Raw genomic sequence first — 24,219 nt, forward strand, 5'->3', positions numbered from 1 at the left:
GTTATAAAAGTTAAGTTATAACTAAACTTAAAAAAATAGCGCTTAAAATGGTTTCAGGCTTTTTGTCAAACACCCAAAATTAAAATTTTTATAAGCATTGTAATACGTTGATTCCTCTAGGTTATCATTATTTCTCACTTTGCGAACTATTTTTCCAAAATAATAAATACCTAGTAAAACGCAATGTAACCTTAATTTGCGACACAAGAGATTGTACATGGTACCAAATATTTTTAATTTATTTGGTAAGAAGATTAAAATCCAAATTCCAACCATTTTTAATAAACCGCCTTTGTAAAAGAAGTTTTCAATTATTATTTATTGACGAGAATTCCTTAATAGTTATATTTCCTTATACTACAATCTTTTTTTTTTGTACTATGTATTATGTTTATTTTCGATGAATGTACTACATAATATCTTTAATATGTAATATTATCTATTACTTTATTTTTAATATTTTTTTACTATGTACTATGTATTCGTTTTTCTTGTATTTACAATCGTTCAAGAATAGAATGTATACGATTTGTTGATGACTTGGTGATGCTGGCAGAAAGTGTAACAAAATTAAATGAAATGCCTAGCAATCTAAATGAGGCTTGTGAAAATGTAGGGATGAAAATTAATAAGAAAACAAATTGTATGGTATTAGGTGGCAAGGATGAAAATATTATATTAATGTACGAATTGAGATCGAGGTACTAGAGCAGGTGGTGAAATTTAAGTACTTGCGTAGTCTCATAACGGAAGATCTTAGCAGTACCACAGATATTTAAATGAGAATAGCAATGAGTAAGAAGATATTTAGTAGGAAAAGGAGTTTGCTATGTGGAAAATTGAATTTAGATTTGAGGAAGAAGTTGGCAAGATGTTTTATTTGGAATGTTATGCTTTGTAGTGCAGAAACGTGGACTTTAAGAAAAGAAGACAAACGACGAATTGAGGTGTTTGAGATGCGGGTGTGGCGTGAAATGGTAAACGTCTGTTGGCAGGATAGAATAGTAAATGAGGGGGTGTTTAGAAGGGTAGAAGAGGAGAGGAATATGTTAAATACCATTTCAGGCAGGGAAAGGAACCGGCTAGAACACTGTGTGAGAAGAATATGCTTACTAATAGATGCAGTTGAAAGATTGATAAATGGAAAGAGAAGAAGGGGTTGTGAAGTTTATCGATGGGGTTGTAAAAAGAGGAAAGTATTCGGAAACAAAAACGCTTGCACAGGACGGGAACAAGTGGAGAGCAGCTATGGCAAGACCTGCCGCAGTGACAGAACAAAATGAATGAATGAATAATCGTTATTTTCATTTTTATTATAAAATTTTGTTCTATGTATTTATTTTTTAATTTTATATGAATGATAATGTGTAATCTTTAATATGCAAGAAAATCCTAAATTTAGATGTACACATGAATTAAAAGTTACGTTTACTTAAACTTTTTTTTAAATTAATTTAAGCTTATAATAATTAATTTTTTACTGAAATCTAGTTAATATAATTTTACAAATTAATCTCATATTTAATTAATTTTTATTTACTTTTGTTGTAGTATCTGACGCGACCTTAAGTATTTGATAAAATTTTAACTATTTACTAAGGATACAAGTACATTTTCCACTGTACTTTTTTGTGTTGTACTGTGTAAATAACTCGTATTTAAATTATGTTAATACGGGGAACCTGATGATAAGCTTATGTCTTAGCGGGACCCTATATTGCACAATTTTATGAAAATATATAAGTAAAATAAATAAATTATTATTATTACTATTATTATACGAGTATTTACAGAAACCAGAGATAAGCTAGAAGAATTATTAAATTTTTCTCCATAGAGAGAAATTCTGTTCAAAATAAATAAGAATAAAATATAGGTAATAAAATGAGATAGAAAGAATAATAAGAAGGAATTAAATATAAAGTAGGAAATAATTTTATCAGAACTAAAAGGAAATAAAAGTATAAAGAATGGAAGTAATCAAAAGCAGACTGGCACAAGCAAGGAAAGCAAATGTTTTAATAGATTTACTTTTATTACTATTAATCTTGTTTATGTAAATTCCGTACAGATTTGATAATTCAAAATTGGGACTCTTAAAAATGTTGTCATTGTTTAAGATTTTTCACAATATTTTTCCGTCGTGTGATCACGACACCGATTTATCGGTGTCGTGATCACACAGACAGAGAGTGTGAGTACCTAAGACTGTACCTAGATCGATGTTTAACCTGGAAATATCACGTGAGGATGAAAAGAAAACAACTGAATGCAAAGTACAGAGAACTTCATTGGCGCAGCGGAGGAACTGACGCCTCACATTGCCCAATAAAGTTCTGTTTTACAAAGCTATTCTACGACCAATCTGGACATGGTATGGAGTTGTGGGGAACAACATGTAGTAGTAACGTAGATATCTTATTTTTACACAGATTTTAATACTAGATCGTGGATACCGGTGTTCTTTGGTGGTTGAATTTTAATTAACCACACATCTCAGGAATGGTCGAACTGAGACTGTACAAGACTATAAGTTTATTTACACTCATACTTATCATCCTCATTCATCCTCTGAAGTATTATCTGTAAGGTAATTACCGGAGGCTAAACTGGAAAAAGAAAGAAAGTAACATAGATATCAAACAGCGCTTCCAAAAGAAGAACGAGAACAATTGCAGAGGCGCCATGGTTCACAAGGAACGATGAGGTTTACGAATAACTGGAGCTTCTGACGCAACCGTTCGTGAGCTTGTGAGAGCAGTAATAAATACCAACAACCTTTAGAAAACTGTGTCAACCTGCTTGATAACAGCGGGGAAGTTTCCATGTGCTTGACTTAGAGACTTCTGAATGACAGTTTGCAGCTACTATCACTAAATCTATTTTTGTTTACTTTTTTACTTTTTTTTATAGCTATAAGTTGTTTTATTCTTGTCAATCTCTACATTGTTATGTTAGACAGAGCAAATTAGATCTGAAGGGTTGAAATAACAGAAAACATTTTCTCAAGCATGAGACCAAGTAGAAAGGGTCCCTAAAGGTGTTAACGTATGAAAAAACTCTTTATAAAAATATCTTGTTGCTAAATTCTTTTTATTAACAAATTATTGTAAAAAAATCGTTTTTTCAGGTTTCTTGCGGTTTTTCTTTAATATATCAGTTATTTATTAAACTAGCGAAACTCCGCTGGAACAATCCGAAAACTGAGAAAATTCTACACAATTTTGCCAGTGAGCACTTTTTTCTGCGAACAGTAGATTTGTCATTAATTAATAAACTAAAAGTAGCTCAGTAAGTAGGAGCGCGAGCGCACGACTGTTGCTGCAGTATATCTTAGGAGTCGAGCGCGCTAATAAACTAACACCCATAACTTTTGATCCATTAAAGATATTTGATAAATTCAAAATGGCACGTATTAATACTCAAGATTTACCTAAAGTTACGTAAAAAAAGAACGAAAATTCGGGAGAAAATCCCTTCATTTCAGTCGATATTGTTACTAAATTATATGAATACTTTTTTGGAAAGAGTAAATAAATATTTATTACAAAACACAAGACAGAAGAAAATCACATGATTTCTAATAAGGAAATATTCTACACCCTCAACTCCTTCGCTCGATTCGCCAAATAAAACCGATGATATGGTACCAGAATCAAACATATAATAATCCAGATTTATCCACAACTCTGCTTTTTATGAGATTACAGGCATCGACTGCCTTGATCATTTAACACAATGGAATTTTGTAGCGTATGAAAAATTCCATGCCTGACCGGGATTCGAACCTGGGACTTCTTTCATTTTATTTAAAATATATTGAATTTTATATTTTTTAAATACAATTTTCAATAATAGGACGACAGTTTGTAAATAAACCAGATATAAATCAAGGTAAATTATCTTGAAGAGTTACATATGTCATTTGTACAATGCATATTACTTAGAGATAATATTAACTTTCCCTTTGTTTTAAATACCAAGTCCGTTCGTGATTCGAATTTCTAAACTCCCGGATGAAAGACGATAACGTTATTATCTCACCACATATCACATAAGTCTATTAAATATTCAATTAATATTTACAATATTAATATTAAATTATTGCAAGTATTAAAGGTGGTTTTAAAACTTATAAAACATTTTTACAGGGTTTCTTGAAATAAAATAAAAGATTTAATTTTTTTATCATTTAAACTACATGTAATGTTTTATTATATAAAAATGCTTTTGATAAAATCGTCCATAAAGCATGTCTTTTAAGATGAATACTTATTGATTAATGATTAATAATTTAATAGTATTTTCCCACCAATCTATTTCAAAGTCTCTTAACGACATAATCCCTAAAAGATAAGAGATAAAAAGAGAGAAATTCGAATGGAAGAAAAAACATATAAAATGGGAAAAGAAGGACGTAGAGATGGGAAAGAAAGTTGAATGAATAATACAATTTGTTATAATATAGCGTAAAAATCGTATAGCATTAAATATAACGTAATGGTTAAAAATCGTATAGTAAAGTAATTAAAAGTCAAAAGAAACTAAAAATAAAGAGAAATGAAATGTTAAACTACTTTGCGATCATTTGTGGTGACGTACATTGAATCATTTGAATTAAAATGGGCTATATATTCAATTAACTTATAAAAAATGTTTGTAACTATCGATATTAGTTTAATATTTTCAGTATGGATTCCTCTTATTAGCGTTCTTAAGAGTAATTTTGTGAATTGTGAATTCTATGTTAGTAAGAATTAGAATTTCGAAGTTTATTAAAAACAAAACATATCAAAATGTTGCAGGTATTAAAAAAAAAAATTTCTCTTTTACAAAACAAAAGAATTAAATATTTAAAAAAATAAACAATCAAAATTTAAAAACAATATGAAAAATCAAATAAAACAACACATCAATAAAACAATTTTTTAGACATCTTGTCTAATTAAACTAAATAAACTAATAAATAATTTATTTTCGTTTTATCATTTTTATAAAGTTTTTTTATATACTTTTTATCGTTTATTACTCATTTAATAAAATTATTTTACGCCAAACATTAAATAGTATGTTTTTCGATGCCCATCTTTTGGCTTTTACCCCAAATTTTTCAAAGCTACTAAAAATCCAATTCTGTGACCAATTTTTTTTAATTCTTCAGATCAGATTTCATATAAAATCACTAAATCTACTCCTTAATTTTGATATCGAGAATTAATCTGGCTTAATCTTACCGAAGGCGCAGAAATCAGGGCGAAATCTTTCGCCAGCCTATACACGTCAAAGAAGCGATTTATGTTTGTATGAATTTTTTTATTTATTTTCACCAACAGAACGTGTCATAAACGTTTATTACATTCTTCGTGAATTATTATATATATATACATTATTTTTCTAAAATCGATCCTTTCGAGAATCATATTCCTCTGCACTACACAAATTATATCAATTCGATCAATCCAAGTGCGGAACAATAAAAAAAAAATAAAATAGGATGACATCTTCCTTATTCCAAGCAAGAACGCTTTCGCGAGTCCGTCGCATCATTAGTTGCTCTATATAATTTTTCAAATCATTTGAACCAAATTACACATTAAAATTGAAATTAAAATATCATATACTATACACAAGATCTAAAATTTAAAATTTTTAAAGATCCTTTACCAAACAAAATCAAAACAGAAATTAAAACTAAAAATTTTTAAATTGAAAGTTTTTTAAAATTTAAATTAGAATTGCATATATATAAAAATACGAAGTCATTTAATAAAATTAAATTATAAAGTCAAAATTAAAACCAATAATAAAAACACAATAGAAATCCATGTGGAGTAGCTAGTCATCTATTTATTTTATTATTTATACGGTTAAAAACCGAACCATATTCTTGAATGTGATAAAGTGTAGAATTAGATTATTATCCTGCTTTCAGCTATTCTATTTGATTCATTTTTTCTGTTCTTTTATTACAGAAAACTTTAACCATGGCCTTGAAAAGGCCCAGAAAAAAATTTTCTGCAGCAGCACTCCCACTAATTTTAGCTACGAGCCGCCAGTGAAGAAAACGCATTTATTATTTTAGAGGGCTGGGAGAAAGCAGAGTATAATTAATTTATTAATACTTGTACTTCTGTAAATAAAAGACTTCGCTTATTTTTTATTGAATTTAACAAATTGAGATCTGCAACGAAATTTATTTGGTTTAGTGAAAATTAAAGTATAACTGATTGTAGAATGCTTGGCTAGTGCCAAAAATAATCTTATTGCAGTACAACATTATAAGCACTTTTTAAGATGCGGATATTACTTTCAACAATATCAAACCATTTTTTAATATAATTTTTTTAAAATTGTTAACTATTGTACACGAAAAAAATATGCAAAAAATTAATTTAACACGCGAAACGAAATCCTGTTTTAACTCAATCTTTTCTCCGAGTTTTGTCCGAGTTTTGTGACCTGGTTACGAATAAATAAGTTTTTATTTTTTTTATGAAATTTCGCAATAAAGTTTTTTACTCTTAAATAAGAGTAACATTTTTTTTTCATTTTAAAATTTCTTAGACAGGTGGTACAGAAGAGTTGAGGTAGAGAAGAAGTTTCTATCAGAAAGCTACCAGCACATGGTCTTCCCTTTACTCAACTCGTCACATACGTTACTAATTTTCTTCTCAGTGTCTACGCATTACACATTTTAACTTTTTGCGAATATTTCCTAACGTTTTACTATGAGACTGTTTTTCTGCTGTTATATAATAATATCGTGCTTTTCTCATTACTTAATTAAATTATATTACTTAGGTAATTAAGCTTACGTTATTTTTCGATAAACTTATTTTTTAGTACTTTTTTCTCGGTCTCCTCATTTAAAAAAATATTTTAAAATGTTTGAATAATAGTCGAACGAATTTGCCTTTCATTCTATATTTTTGGAATTAAAGAACTCGCGATGCTTTCATAAAATAAAATAACAAATTAAATGATTAGGTACTTGTGTATTAGGTTATGTATAATAGGTCTGTAAATTTATGATGTTAGGAATAAAGTAGGAACACAAAACTAGAAATTGAATTATTTATTCAAATTAACCTAACCTACCTCCGTGACAACCGTTAGATTCTGCTTCAGAGGATGAGATGAATGACAAGTAGCGTGTGAAAACGCTATACCGGGATTCGAACCCGGGAGCTGCAGATGAAAGGCCGAGACGCTACCACTCGCGCCACGGAGCCCACTTAAATTAACCTAACGTAACCTAACCTGCAAAAATGTAACATTTTCCTTTTTATAATGGGAGATCGCAAATTCTAAGTGTATACATTTTACTTATAACTTCACCGTTAAGTTAACAAATATTTTTATTTTATAATCTTGCTGACAAGAAGTAGAACGTAGTTATTTAACTCGCCACCAGTCGCGCTCCTAACGATAGTAGCGCCATTATAATACATAAGTACCAATGATTATTTCTTAATATAATATTAATACAAAAAAGCTAGCAAAGTATTGCATGACTTCCTCGGCTACTAATAATAAAAATTAAAAAGCGTTAGAGCCATAAAAAAAAAAATATAAATTTTTTCTATAGATGGGCATTTTAAGAAAAGGTTTTCTAAAAATATTTATATATAGGTTAAAATTTTTTTTTTTTCTTAAGTAAAATGTTCTCTAAATCTAACACCCCCTTCAATAAAATCTACGATAAGAATTTTCAAAATACTTTTCTGCATTTTATGTCCAAGGTCTATAATTTTAAAAAAATAAATTGTAGATATTTCTTGATACCTCTATATATGAAGTATAAACTTTAAAAAACAATTTTTTAATATTTAAACTTAAGGGTTTGTAGAGCAAAAAAAAAACAAAACACATACAATTCAATTTTAAGAGGTGTGAGTTATTTTGTAATGAACGTTTTGTGAATTATTAATAAAGTTTTCTCTAAAATGTCTCTGAAGAAAGTGGAAATTGGTTTATTGCGATATCCTCCCTCTCTCAAAGAATTTTGAAAAAATTAATATGATCAATGCCCCATATATAAACACATATGAGCCAAATTTGAAGAAAACTGGTCTTTATTTTTTATTTACTTTTTTATTATTATTGAATTAATATTCATCGTAAAACTTCTTTACAATGAGACGTTAATATCCAAATATTCCTTAAGATTTAAATCCTTCCCCTAAAATCCAAATATTTCATTAATTAAAATTCCATTTTGGCTGTAACTTTGTAACCAATGAAAATAAGTACCTTTTATGACATATCGTTGAAAAGGTCTCAATATGGGACAGCATATGACAGCAGTTAAGAAAAAATCTTTTTTTGGACACTTTTGGTTCAGTCGATTGCAATCAACAGGGGAGGTGCACAACTAGATGTTACAACAGTCCTAAATCCAAACTTTCAATATCCTATCGTTTTCGAGTTATGCGAGATAAATAGGTACGTACAGACGTCCACGCCGAGACTAGTCAAAATGGATTCAGGGATGGTCAAAATGAATATTTTCATTGAAATCTGGAAATCGAAATTTTTCGTAAAGGAAGTAGAAATGGTGTAAGATAAATTGAATGAAACAAAGAAAAATTTAAAGTTAAAGAAAAGTTAGAAAACTTCGAATTTTATTTAGAAATAAAAAACTAGACTAATTGAGTGATTTTAATTTTAAGTGGATTGCACGTAGCAGTTTATAATAAATGTTCAAAAAATGATCCCGCCATTTTCAACACATTTTTTCCTTTACTGCTTTTGTTGCTATTTCTTGTTCTTCAGCTCTGTCCTTAAGTTGCTCAGCCGCATCCAAAATGCGGACAATTGATTCCTCAGGGGAATGTATTTTTGTTTTGTATATAATATTTTTCATCCACCCCTAATCGCATAAATTTAAAGTTGTTGACGCCATATCGAGTGAAATTTGTCCCGTCGGTAAACAAATAATACTTGTAAAGTTGTCGATTTGTATTCCACCAGTTGTAAAACTCCAAGCGAAACGGATCGTCTCCTTGTATACTCGTAGATGTTGAACTGGTTGTTTGTGATAAGGATAAAACTTGTTTTGTTAAAGTGTCCTCCAAACCAACGAATGCGAAACTCCAATCCGCTTTGAAAGACATCGTGTACTGACACCAAGACTACGCTGAATTTCATCGATAATAATTTCATCAATAACAGCGTCGTGTTGGACAGACCGTTCGTATCCGGTACGATTACTAGCTAGTGAACCTGTTTTCTGAAATTGCTTAGTCGCGCTAATTGTTTTGGGATCTATAATCCCGTAATTCGGAATCGTATTTCATATTTTACTGTAGCAGCTGTAGAATTACCATTACGCACACCCAAGATAAGTATCATGTCACTGTATTTCTCTGTTGTAAATAATTACGGCATTACTTCAATGGCAAACCGATCAAGTTCAAACTAAAATTCACTGAAAACCTTTGCTAACGACAGCACCGTTCACAGTATCCAATAACTTAATGTATCTTACGAATGATTTAAACATCAACACAGTATTGCGCTCTGTTGATCAGCTGTTGTTATTTTATTGGCAACTTTGAAATAATAATTTTTTCAGTATAATTTATTGTATTTCTTTTATTAATAAAAAAAAATATTATCTAAGTAATTTTTAATTTACAGTTTTTTATAATTTTTCAGGTTTTTTTAAAATTTTTTAACAACAATTTTTAACAGTAAATTTTGTTTTTACAAATTTGTTACATAACCAAAAAATAAATTAGTGTTTGTTTACATAAATGAGTACTTTTCTAACAAATTTAGTAATGTACTATTTCTAAACAAGATCTAAATTTCTCTATCTTACACCATTTGGTTCAGAATTCAATTCTCTATAATTTTTATTTATAAGTTTTAACATTTATTACCAATTTAACAAAGTTAGCGTATGAAAAACATAAAAATAGGGTTTTTTTATCCCAGTTTATTGTTTTCACCGCAGATTTCTCAAACACTACTGCAGATACGGTTCTGGAACCAATTTTATTTGATTTTTTAGCGCAATAACCAAAGTAAATCACTAATTCTGCCCTTTAATTAACGTCCTAAAAATTTCAGTTCAACCTTATTTCACCAGAGTGGCTGGAATCCGAGCGAAATTTTTCACTAGCGTAACTTGCAAACTAAACATTTTAGGACATATGTTTATACGAACTTTTTTTCATTATTTTCACAAATAGATTAGGTTGTGAAAGTCCCGGAAGAACTTTGTGATACATTCTGTATATTTATCACATGAACTTCAAGTTGATAAAAAGTCGAAAGTTTATTAAAGAAAAATAAGTTACTCAAGTAAAAAATTATAAAGATCCCTTTGAATGAATTGCTTACCCAGCGATTCCCAAACTGTGCGCCCCGGAGAGCCGTGGCCTCTTCACAGGGGCGTCGCGAAATATTGTAAAAGCTTCATAATTAATTGAACCAAGACATTTATAATTATTAATTTAATGTTAATAAAGCAAAAAAAATAATGAAGATACACGAGTTTTAATTATTTTTATCTGTACTTACGAGTAGTCTAACTTTTACTTAGGGTAGGGCGCCATGGAAAAATTTTAATTGAAAAAGGGCGCCGCGACTTATAGACGTTTAGGAACCACTAGCTTAACGAATAGCATACACTTATACGAGACATACATCCGAACTCTTCGTTGAATAGCAAAGGAATGTTCCAAATTAATTAAAAATATATACTAAAATCAGTCGTTTATTTAAGTTATATTAAAATTAATTGTCTATTTTATTGTTTTTAAATTGGCTATTTTCAAAAAAGTTCTATTTTTTGTTTGATTTTATTTAACCCCAGGATTACAAGAACCTCACCTCATCCCGGAAATAATTTAATAAAAAAAAAATATATTTTTGCAAAATGTGTACCAACTAAACGTTTGTCAGCAAATTTTATGAATGAATAGAAACATTTTGTTAATGCAAGAACGTTTATTTATACTACCGACGTAAATTAAATCAAACAATTAACAGTTACGTATATCATGGTCAGATTATATTCTGTTTGTTCGCAACTGAAATAAATTATTCATTCATCTAATTCGTTTCCGTAAAATTTATCACATCCAAATTATTAAAATTGTATAACCAAACATTTACTCACAGTTGGCAAAAACAAAGCTGTAACAAAAATAAAACAAAGTGATCTGAAATAAAGGCGAAAAATATTTATTCCTAGCTTGGCTACAATTGATTCTCATAAAAAATCCAGTCGACAAGTAGATACAGGAGTTAGAAAATTGTTTCTACATTTCTCACCCAGTCTTTCTCTCTTAAACCGCGTTCTATCTCTTTCTAAAAATGCTTTTATCCGCTTTTCAAACCTAAAAACATGGCTGGATGTTGAATAAGTATTCCCCAATGAAGAACAACATTTGTTGATGGAATATACAAGTCAAGTCAGTCATAAAAATAGTAAAACCATAAGCAAGATACCTGACCTCCTTTTTTCCACACTTTTTATATATACTGTAGTTTATTTGATATTCTGAAACTGTTTTCTTTTGGATAAATTGAAAGCCTATATTATTTTATTAAACCTCATTTTTAAACATTAACTGAAAAGATAAAAAAATACACTTTCACATAATTTAAAGATCTGATGTGGACACATTTTCTTGTACGCCTATTAAATTATATATACACATTTTTTGATGCACTTCATTTAAACTTATTTCGTTTGAAAGTGAGATACGATCCTCCAATTCTTTAATAAAGTGGAGAGTTAGTTACATAATTGCTGAAATATTTTTATTAACATCAAATATTTATATAATTATTAATTCAACAATCTTACATAAAAATTAGGATAGAGTAAAAGTCCCTTTATTACTCGTATTACTAGATCAGTCTTATTGTATCTTCGTGAGTTGCTAATTAACAAAAAATCAAGATTTCTGGTGTGTCATATAAATAAAAGTTAATAAAAATTAAAATATTCCGTTTAGTGAACTCCTGTCTACAGGTTACAAATGTTAATTTCGACCTTACGGGTAAAATATTCAATTTTTATTATTGGATTATTTAGTGAATGATTAAAAATGAAGAAGAAACAATCATACAGGAAAAATAAAGATAGCATGAAGAAATATATCTTAAAAAAACGACAAGAAGATAAATATGAAGGAGAAGAAAATGTTAAGAACAAGGGGAAAATAAAAAAATTAAGAGATGATAAATATAAAGAGGAAGAAAATGTTAAAACCAAGGAAAGAATAAAAAGATTAAGAGAGGATGATGAATATAAAGGGAGAGAAAATTTTAAAACTAGAGCACGTGTACACAAATTAAGATCAGAAGAATTTTATCAACCCAAAGGGCGATTAAATGATTGGCAACAAAAAACAAATAAATGAAATAATGATAAACTCCGATTTAGAGAGAATATTGTCCGACAATATCAGAGGAGTAATGAACTAAATATAAGAATTTTCTGCAATTTATTAAAGATCGAGCATGTATGCCTCAGTGTATATGTTGTTCTTGTGAGGGTCTATTTTTCAGTCACTGTAGTTTACTTTAATGTAGATAAAATTAAACAGAAATTTCAGAATAATTAAATAAAATTAAACTAGAAAATCCAAATATATACGATTCTAAATTATAATTTTCATTTAATATTAAATAATCAGATGTTTCACCAAATCTATTACATACACATATGTAAAAATCCTATTAAATTGCATATACACATTTTTAAAAGTACATAAAGTAAATACCACTTATGAAATATCGTTGAAATGCTCTCAATGTGGTCTTATTAATGCAGTTAAGAAAAAGTCCAAAAGTTTTTGGGGATTTCAGGCTTTTTTGGACACTTTTGGTTCGGTCAATTGTGATCTAAATGGGAGGTGTACAAGTAGATGTTACAACAGTCCTAAACCCAAAATTTCAACATCCTACGGCTAATCGTTTTTGAGTTATGCGAGATACGTACATACAGACGTTACGCCGAAACTAGTCAAAATGGATTCAGGAATGGTCAGAATGGATATTTCCGTTGAAATCTGAAAACTGAAATTTTTCGCGATCATATTTCCTTCTTTACTTCGTAAAAGGATGTAAAAATATATGTAACTACTCAAAGTCTTAAAAATTCCGCCAGTTCTATTTTGTATAACTTTGAAAAACTTTAAAAATAATAAAGATAAAAGGACAAAAATTACATGCTAATTACGTACCTTTTTATGATAGACTGAAACGAAATAACTACCCACCTGTACAATCATGGAAGTATTTTTTTACCCATTGGTATAAAAACAGTTTTTTTTTTTGTTTAATTACAAGACTATACTCCGTTTGAAAAGGATTTCACCTTAACTGTAATTGAGATTTTTTTTGAGATTTAATTATTTTGTCTGACGAAATGAAATATAATATACTAGATAAGGAAAGCTTCTCACGGAATGGTATAAAAGCCGACGTTGTTGTAAATATGATCTCGTACAATCTCTGGCCGATAGGTCCTGAGACAGTTTCGTTAATTGAATTCCAATACAAAAAGAACAATGGAAAAAATAATATGAGAATCAAAGTTAAGTATTCGGCTTCTTGGAGTTTTTTAACTTAATATAAACTGCAATCAAATAATGATTTCCAATACCACCTGTTTATAATGAGTTATTAACTCGGTTAAAAGGAAAGTCATCTTAAGGGAAAAAATAAATTTTAGCGTATTTCAAATCATTATTTGGCGTTCATAAATATGAATCGTTCAGACTGTATATGAATGTGGAAAAAAAAACAAAATAATTTGAAATAAAGGTTAAACAGAAACAATTGTGGTGTTTAATGGAGGTAGTAGTAATGGTAGGTGTTTAAAAAACAAGAGTCACTTATTCTTTAAGAAAGGATGATATCCATCTCTATCAAACCAGACAACAGAACCGTTTTTTATAACTCATCACAATACGCTTACAAGAAAGGGCCGTATTAGACTCTTTCGTTGCCATTTTTAGTAAATTAATAAACCATCCAAAAGCTCTTTACACCAATTTATTTAAAATAAAATTAAAAGATTTTTTTTTATATAAACATTATTATTCTGTCGAACAATTTTTTAAAATAATATTAAATAAAAAAATTAAAAACCCTAAATTTTCGATATCTTTGTTTAACCTGTACATAAATATGTCCTCAAATAATTTTCATTAAAGCCTTCTAAATTATTATTTATGTTTTCTTATTCTATTTATTTAATTGACATTAATGTTAATTTTTATTTAAAGACATAATTATTTTATAATTAATTTTATATATTTTGATCCTGCTCTGATTAGGTATTATCACGGTTTTTCTTGATCCAACTAGATAAATGCTACGGCAGTTCATTCATTACTAACCATCGTGTTACATACCTATCAACCCTGACGTGATCTTCAATAATACATTATTATATGGTGATCAGAATAAAATATCTAACTGCAAATAAATGTATTATTATGATTATATTCAGTCGTATTATATCAGTGAAACAATTATAAAAAGTATTTTTTAAACCAGAATAAATTTAATGAATTAGCTTTAAAAAATATATTTTGAATTTTATATTTTATTTTATTTTATTTATTTAAACAATTCAAGGGAAACTGCCTAATTCTAACTACTTATGAAAATAAATTGTTTAGCGTATGAAGATGTCAAGCCTGATAAATATGTAATAATTATCAAGAAAAATTGGAATGCTTTTATTTTATAGCTATTAATTTATTTATTTTTAAATTTGTTAATCAATATTATTAGGATACAAGTATATCAGATATCGATTTCTCTAGTTCACTCACCAAGTGAAAAAACATGATGTGGACATCTACACGACTTCCTTGTACGCCTATTAAATTACATATACACATTTTTTTTTTTTTTAATGGAAAGTACATAAAATTTTATTTCATTAATTACTTTTGATATTTTGTCTTTTTTTTATTGTTATTGAATTATTATTTATAGTAAAAATATTTTTACAATCAGAGATTAATAATTATTAATAAATCAATATATATAAATTAAAAAAAAAGTTAAAGAAAAAGGAGATGAAGTCGGATTCGAACCAATGTGCCTTCCCGTTGTTAGATCCAAATATTTCATTAATTAAAATTTTATTTGGCTATAACTCTGGAACCAATGAAAATAATGACATATCGTTGAAAAGCTCTCAATGAGGGCTTATTACTGCAGTTAAGAAAAAGTCCAAAATCCATTTTTTTTTAATTTTGGGCTTTTTTGGTTACTTTTGGTCAAGTCGATTGCAACCAAAAGGGGAGGTACACAACTAGATGTTACAGCAGTCTTAAATCCAAAATTTCAACATCTTACGGCTAATCGTTTTTGAGTTAAGCGAGATATATACGTACGTACGTAAAGACGTCACGCCAAAACCAGTCAGAATGGATTCAGGGATGGTGAAAATGGATATTTCCGATGAAATCTGAAAATCGAAATTTTTCGCGATCACAATACTTCCTTTACTTCGTACAAGGAAGTAAAAATGGATTCAGTTTGCCAGTTATAAATCTTTAAAATTTATAGTAATATTGATACTGTTTTTATAAAATATAACATTCCAGTTTTTGTTTTATTAATAATTTTGCGTGCGCGCTCTATATGTATTGCTTGGCGGTAAAAGAATTTGGTAAAAAAATTTGACACACGAACATTTATAGGTTACTGATCACTAAATTTTTTTTGTTTTTTTTTATCTCCGGGACCACCGTTAGGCATTGCTTCAAAGGTTGGGATGAATGATTTGTAGCGTGTGTAAAAATGCCATGCCTGACCGGGATTCGAACCCGGGACCTCCGGATGAAAAATTGATTCCTAAATTGTCTATATAAATCTTTTCACGTATTCTTCTTGGAAAATAATATTGGGAATAACTCTTAGTTATGATAAATTTCAAATGTAAATTTAAGAGTCATCTTATTTCACTAATTTTATTGAATTGAAAATAACATTTAGAGTTTTTACGTGTAACACATGCCAAATCTAACCGAAATTTAAACCTACAACAGATGAAAAGACAGACGAAAAGTAACAGATGAAAAGTGAAGACGCTACTACTTAATCTTAGATGTCTGTGTAGGATATTTTAGCGCTGAAACTGTATATAAATAACTTTGTATTTTAAGTAATGTGTAATATGAAATACGTATTGTATTTTAAGCAGTATTTCTTAGAATTGAAGATGATATCAGTGTGTAAAATATTAAATTTTTTTTGGATTATTTGATGAATAATCAAAAATGAAAAAGAAACAGTCTTACAGGAAAAAGAGAGATAACATCAAGAAGTATATCTTAAAAAAAAGATAAGAAGATGAATATGAAGGGGAAGACGACGTGGGACGAATAAAAAAAACAAGAAAATATGATAAATATAAAGAGGAAGAAAATGTTAAAACCAAAGAAAGAATTTAAAAAATTAATAGAAGATGACAAATATAAAGAGGAAGAAATTGTTAAGAACAATGGATTTGTTAAGAGTAAGGGATGATGAAAAAAATGTATCATGTCCACTCTTGCAAAAATATATGTTTTGAGTCGAATATTGAATATATTATTTTAAAACAGAAATTCGTTATTTATACATTAATGAACCAGTTGTGGTTAGTAGCTTTTATGAACTGTAGACCTCGCTCATTTTGTAATAATTTTAATAAATTGAGGTCTACAACGAAACAGAATAAATAAATTTATTTATTTTTTGGTTAATTAAATTACACAGAAACGTTAAAGCTTGTACTAGTAATATAGAAAATTGAGTTTTGTAGCCTAGAAAAAATGCATACCTGACTGGGATGTTAACCCGGGATATCCGGATGAAAGGTGGAGATGCTACCACTCCGCGACGGAGATCAGCAAATTGAAAATAAAAATAAACATTAAGAAATTGATGTGTGAAATTTTGTAAGTTAATGTGTAAGGGTGTTTAAGATAAAACGACAGGACCAATGAAGCAGTTCTGTATTATTAAAATGGTTAAGCGGAAGAAAACAACATAAATATTCATCTTACATTAATATCACAGAACTAGACAACGATAAAACAAAGTCACAGAGCGTATGGGGTTAAATGGAAGAGATGAACTTAGCTAGTTCCAGATCAATGATACAGAATGGAGAGAGGGAAAAATAAGAAGGAAAGGAAACAAGTTTACATGTCAATTCTGGTACGATAATACACTTGTCTAATCCCTTCTAGATTTGTACAACAGCTGAAAGTGAAGTAGTTTATTAGTATTCTCTAATTTTATGTTGAAGTATATCAACATAGATCAATACTTTTTCCGCCAAAACATAATTGAACAACAATAAAACTACAATTTGGTAATCCATAAATTTCAAAAATTTACATAATATGAAATTGAATAAGTTATTTAAAGGGAAAATGAATTTGAGATGTAAAAGAGTTATTTTTAGTCTAGACAGTAAGGTCATATGAAAAGAATGAAAGATTGTGAAAGTAAAGAAAAGAGTGGCGCAAGGATTTAGCATATCCCCACTGCTTTATAAGAGGAATTTAGTAGTAATAAAAAAAAATTTACGGAAAATATGATGGTTAAATAACAGATTAAGAAAATAAAATGAAGATTTTAAGATTCCTATAAAGAATTACTTTTAGATTAATATCCTTTTTTAGATTCCTAGATAGAATAAATTATGAAATACGTAGAAATATATATTTATAATATCAAATATATTATGAAATTAAGCAATTTTTTATTATAGATAGAAGAAATTTTAGACATCAATGGACAAGATGAAATACTAGACTTTATTAGGTCACTGTTAGGAGATTCAGTTGCATAATAAACAAGAAAAGTATTGACATTTTTATAGAAATTTGAATACGCAATAATTAATTAAAAACTAAGATAGCAGAATTTATTTAATAGTCATAGCAGAAGTACAATAATTGTAATAACGAAGCAGTAAAATTACCAAGAATGGATGACATAAGGTAGACAAAAAATAGAGTTAACGAACAAGATATTTTATGCTGAAGAGAAAGCCTGTTGTTAGTAACAAAGATAAATCTTTGACTCAAAAATAAATTTTTAATAAAATATTCTTTGGAAGGCTACATATTAGTTTTGTTTGTATGTACGGTAAGGTCTATCTCATTACATAATCGCAAGGGCTTTGGCAGCCTGATGTAAGTAATTTTCTATTCCCAATTCCCTATCATTAACGGTATCAAGCTTACTAAGAAAAGCGAGAATTTTTTTTTGTTTATCTTATTACAGTTGCATAAACCAAATGTACGATCATATATTATCAAATATTATCATATTTATTATCATATTATCATAATATTATCATATATTATGTCAAATCCACGGAAATCCAGAAAATTACAAGTGAAACCATCATTCTGTTCATTATAGGGAATGGTATATAACAATCATCATTACTCTCATAGAAATAAATTTTGCCTTGTGTGACTTGTATCTGAGGTGCTTAACATGTGTCAACAATCATAAGAAATACCGGGACAGATATTGTAAAGCAAGAGATGAATGTACTGCTTGTTTTTCTGTATTAAATAATGCATAATATACGGAACATAAGCTTTGTAGCAGTGAAATATTAATTATAGGAAAACCAAAGAGGTAAAGATTAGTAGATAATGGCATTAATAATGTTAAATGTGAAGAATTTTTAAGATGAAAACTATAAAAAAGAAATGTTTAAAGAAAATCCCATCCGGAACCTCCGGATGAAAGAACGAGATGCTACCACTCTGTCAAGGAGATCGGCAGACGTTTGGAGCAGAAATTTATGTATTCATCACGTTTTAAGTTAATTTGATAATAAAGTTGTGCGTATAAAACAAAGAGGAAGATAATATTATAGTTTTTCGATTTTTATTTTAAAAATTATATAAAATATAATTTTTTAATTGACGATATAGGATCTAAAAAATATATTAAGGTTAAAAAATCAGTAAAAAGAGAGGGAGAGGAATATAATATATATAACAAAATCGATTAAATGTTTTATAAAGAAAATAATAATAAATAAACCCATTTACAGACAGAGAAATACTATTAGACATAGGCATATTGGTTATTTTGTTGTTTGTCCTACATAAAGATGATTTAAATTTATTTAAAAAAAAAAAATTTGTTATATAACTTCGCATTTTCTTACTTAGTTTACTTTAATCAGCCTGACAATTCTTTAGCTCTTTAATTTGATCTCAATGACAAAGTACAACGATTATCTACATCAACAGCTGATCATATGAGATGACAGATAACTTATCACCTAACCAATAGATCGGTTTGTTAAAGAGTTTAATGTACCAGTAAGTATATGCATAATATAATTCAGTGATTTTGTACTTGTTTAATTTTTATTTTTCAAACTCATAATCAATAGCAAACTTTTATATGATTTATTTGAAATTGTCTTTCTCTGCTTCACCTATTCAATGAGATAGACTCAAAGAATTAAATCAAGCTAGAAGTAACTGTAATAACCATTACTTGAAGTACTTTGAACTAGCTGTATCAAAAAAATTCAGATAGCGAATTCGTAATTTTGTTTATGTAATTATAAATTTTACAAAATTATTTTATATATGTAGCCTCTTTTTTAAACCTTATGTAATTACAAGTAAAATAGTTAACTTTTACATGTAACTAATGATGTTTATTAATTATTTAAAATCGCTGTCGATATTATCCCATACTGTACGTGTGCAGTGATTTATAAACATAAATTAAATAATATATCTATGTTAATATTTTAAAAATAAATTGAATATTTTATGTTTTTACTTCTCAAAAAATAAAAATTTATTCTGTATGCGTTCAACTAATTTTAATTTCACACAAATACACACATGTACCGGCTTTATTTCAATAGTATTCATTTTCAATTAACGCAGAATACACTATAACTATTTGTTAAGAAATATATAAAATTATTATTTTTTTTTAAATAATAAAAAATGTAAGCGGTTTAATATTAACATAAATCTTTCAATTACCTTATTCATGCCATTCCCCATGGCGGGAGGTGGCCACTTCTCTTCACCGCTGTCACATTGTGACTGAAATCTTCTTGCTGAAACTCCCTTTCGTAAAATGGAAATTTACCTTATTTTCCCACTGAATTTCCCCGTTTTTATTATCCTTTATTTATGAAAAAATCAAGGATTTACCGTAATGTATATGATATTTTATGATCGTATGTATTCAAATATGGATTTGTGCTCGCGTTTTATCTTTTTTTAATAAATTTTTTATTCAGTAATTAATTTTTAAAGCTTTTTATTTTACTTTATATAATTTATTTTTAAAGTGTAAAAATAATAATCTATTATAATTGTTTTAAAGTAAACAGCTCGATTTTAAAACTCTAGAATCGTTTCTGTATACTGCTTAAATTTATTTCAAACCATAGATTAATGATAAGTATTACAGCCTATTTTCTTTAAGGAAATTTTTTATTTTCTTATTTTATCTGAGATAGTTTTTTGATAAAATTCAACGACCAAGGTACACCAGAAAGCCTAACATAGTATTACAGAACATCTGATCGACAGTAATATTAATCATTTACATATTCCTTTCGGTTTTGAAAAGAACATTTCTTAATATTAAAACTTTCAATCTTGTTGTTATCAATCTATCAGTTTACATTTTGCTATATATTATCGTCAATCAAAATTCTAATTTAGTTTAGAAGTTAATTTATTTCATTACTCTCTTTTATTATAAAACTCAAAAAGATAAACAAGCAAAATATAGATATCTGTGATAAAATGGCTGGAAAAAATCTAATATATAGATACGTAATATCTACTGAGAGTTATTATTGTTAAGTTTAATTTTTTGACAACAAATTGTAAAAATCCTTTTATTCTAATTTCATAACACAATAAAGTGAAGGTTCCAAACAATCTATGAAAAGGAGATAAAAAAAAATAAGGGGAGGGTGATTATGGAAAATGATCTACCAATGAGGAACCGCAGTACAAAACAGAACACCCAACTCAGAGGATGGCTCTACCTCCCTCTGGTAAGCAGATGCTCCTCCCACCATCACTCCTTTCGGAAGATTAAAATATTTTAACCCGAATCAAAACAAGCTATTATTGATCTGTGATTTTGTTTTGATGTTAATTGCAACTAATAATTTATATATCTTAACAGTAACATTATGATAAAATTTTTACATTTTTAACAGTTTAGTTAGAACGTCGGAAATTTTGGTAATAAAGAGAACTTTTAGTCCTTGTCGGGGTATAAATTTCATTTTGTTAGTGGAATGTAATTAAAGCGATATGTAAAGCATTACGTCCGATCCTTTTATACTTTACTGATTTATAGAGGTTGATCAGTTAGTTATAATTCGGTTAGATGTTTTCATGCTAACCCACCGAGTTGGTCTAGTGGTGAACTCGTCATCTCAAATCAGCTGATTTTGAAGTAGAGAGTACTAAGATCTAAAACCTAATAAAGACAGTTACTTTACAAAGATGTTCTTTGGTGGTTGGGTTTCAATTAACCACACATCTCAGGAATGGTCGACCTGAGACTATACAAGACTACTCTTCATTTACATTCAAACATATGATCTTCATTCATTATCTGAAGTAATACCTTACAATAGTTTCGTACGCTAAACAGAAAAAGAAAAATGTTTCCATGCTACACGTTTTCGAGGATGTATGATGTTATACTTTAAAGAAATTTATGCCCTTCTCGGATAAAAAAAATCTGTGAAGAACTTATTTGTTGCAAATTACATCAAAACAAAATCACATATCAATAATACTCTGTTTTGATCTTAGGTTAAAATATTTTTATCTTCCGAGGGTGAGAGGAGCATTGCTACCTAGAAGGTGGTGTCCCCACTAGGTAGCAGTGCTCCAAACACCCAGTCGAGAAGATGGAAACACATCCTCTTGATTGGGTGTTTGTTCTGCACTGTAGTTCCTCGTGGGTAGATCATTCTCCATAATCATACACCCCTTTTCTTTCTTTTTATCTTTTTCCCCCTATTTTGTATTACTGTAATTCAAATTCTGCCTAGTTCATACGGTTAGAATTTCAGGACTATTAAATCTTTAATTTCACCTAGTTTGGGCTTCTAAGAAATAATTTGGACAATCTGTTTACTGCCAGGTGACTGAATTGCCTGTCGGGAAAGTCAGGATCCCAAAACCAGTAAAAAAGAACAAAAATACTTAAGCAATATAGCATATTGAAGCTGTATAGAACAGAAGAACAAAATATTATATATTCAGAAGAATAAAATTAAGAAAAAATTTTACGTCCGATTTCAAATTATAATTTTGGAAACGTTTTCTTCAAAACCTGCTAGAGTAACGTTAAATAATTAATTTTTACAAATTTATTTAAAGAATCATTTTGCGCTATATAATTTCTGAAGGTTTTGTTTGGAATAGATTATCTCACGATGAAAGCTCCAAATTACTCAGGTGTTTATAAAAATCAACTGGCCCATATGAACGTAAGGATAATTCACGGTCCGCCAAAAAATATTTCTTGAAATGGATTTAGATCGAGCATACAAAAAGAAATTACTAAAACATTTTTAGAGTATAACTTACCTGCTTTAAAATCATTTTTCTTTATGATCTTTAATGAAAAAATAGTGTGTATGACATCATAAACAAAGAATTTTATTAAACGATTGTTTTTTTAAAATACAGAAATGAAATAAGTTGTTGGTCGCTATGACTGTTACGGTATAAATTTTATAAAAAAGAATTTAAAACAACTAGATATTTATTTACTTGAAAATATATTTTCAAAAATTCCTCAGAGGTGGAGGAAGGAATTGAATAATAATTTTGAAATATTTTCTGAAAGTTTAATTCTAAGTATTTAAAAAGTGGTTAGTTTTAAATTCTTTTTTATTAAAGGTTAAAAATCAATAAAGTTCTTGTTTGAAATTGTATTTGACCGATAAATATCTCAACTGATATTGACTACTTTTAACATTTTCAATACTTTAACGGAAATAAAAACATTTTCATACTTAAGAATTTTTAAAACAGGTTCCTTTTTGATGTTGTTAATATACGTTTATGGTGTTAATAGTATGACTGAGATGAGTAAAATCTAATAATATGTGCTGAAACTTAGAAACATCCTGTTTTTAGAAAATCATTATAATTTAAATTATTTAGTATAACAATAGAAAATTCTTTAAATATTAAAAAATGAGGCCACACAGTAGAAGCATGTCAAACTTACAGACTGCGAGTTTGACATGCCTAATTTAGACAGTTTAAAGAAGAAGAAAATGTAATTAAACGAATTTTAAGCATTCTTCACTAGCACACTTCTAATGGAAACTCCTCCACCTTTCTGTATTTCCATCTAACTTACGAAATCTTATTTAAAGGTCTACCTTTCCATCCCTGCTCGTGGTTTTTCTTTTAGGTAAAAATTTATATTATTAGTTTCCTCATACTATCATTTCGTTCTTTGTCTCATCATTATATTAGTTATTACTCTTTATTCTTCTTCTAATCGTACACTAACTGTATATTCACTCGTTACTTATTGCTTGTTTCTCTATAAAGTATCCTTGATATTCAATTTTAAAATCAAGACTCAAATGATGGCTTGTATAGATGAAGGAAAAATATAAAAACTATTGTAATAGTTTAAAATCCAACTAATTTTCTCCATTACCTTTTAATGCTCTGTTAAAATTAATTCATAAAAATATGAAATAAAGTTTATAAATCTACGTTTGATGTTAGCAGACTTCTTTCCTTACAAGTAAAAAAAGAAGTATCACCAAAAAGAAAGAAAGAATCACCAAAAAATGTAAAAAAATACTAAAAAATAAGAAAATTTTGTCCCCCACCTTGTTATAAGTCATTTGAAAAAAAAAATTCGGATAGACGATTACAGTTACCCACTACAGAGTTTTATTCAAAATATGAGGGAACCTTTGAATGGCAGAATTGTGAATGGTGACGATTTGAAACGCTCTCAAGAATCGGTTAAATTGGTAGGCAATTAAGGAGAACGGGAAAGTTTTTTAAGGATCTCTTTGATCACTGCTAGAAATATCACAATCCTGGCAACGATTAGTTAAAATTGGCTAAGGTGCGCAGATGTAAGTGATGTGTTTAATCTTAACATTTGTAATTGTATTTTTAAATTTGTTTAAACAAGTGGTCTGTGTTTATAAGATAG

General features: G+C 28.4%; 2 protein-coding genes across 2 annotated transcripts in view; one reads left to right on the plus strand and one right to left on the minus strand.

Annotated features, from left to right (window-relative positions):
• LOC142326201 (dual specificity protein phosphatase 22) overlaps positions 1-20,052 on the minus strand; it is a 235,284-nt gene extending 215,232 nt beyond the window's left edge. The window contains exon 1 of the mRNA XM_075368485.1: positions 20,022-20,052. Within this exon, the coding sequence (XP_075224600.1) occupies positions 20,022-20,042 (21 nt within the window). The 5' untranslated portion in view covers positions 20,043-20,052. The remainder of the gene's footprint in view (positions 1-20,021) is intronic.
• The window catches only part of LOC142326203 (transmembrane protein 42), a 136,319-nt gene that overhangs the window by 65,430 nt on the left and 46,670 nt on the right, over positions 1-24,219 (plus strand). The window lies entirely within an intron of this gene.

The sequence above is a fragment of the Lycorma delicatula genome, chromosome 6 (assembly GCF_047948215.1).
Source record: "Lycorma delicatula isolate Av1 chromosome 6, ASM4794821v1, whole genome shotgun sequence".
NCBI lineage: Eukaryota > Metazoa > Arthropoda > Insecta > Hemiptera > Fulgoridae > Lycorma > Lycorma delicatula.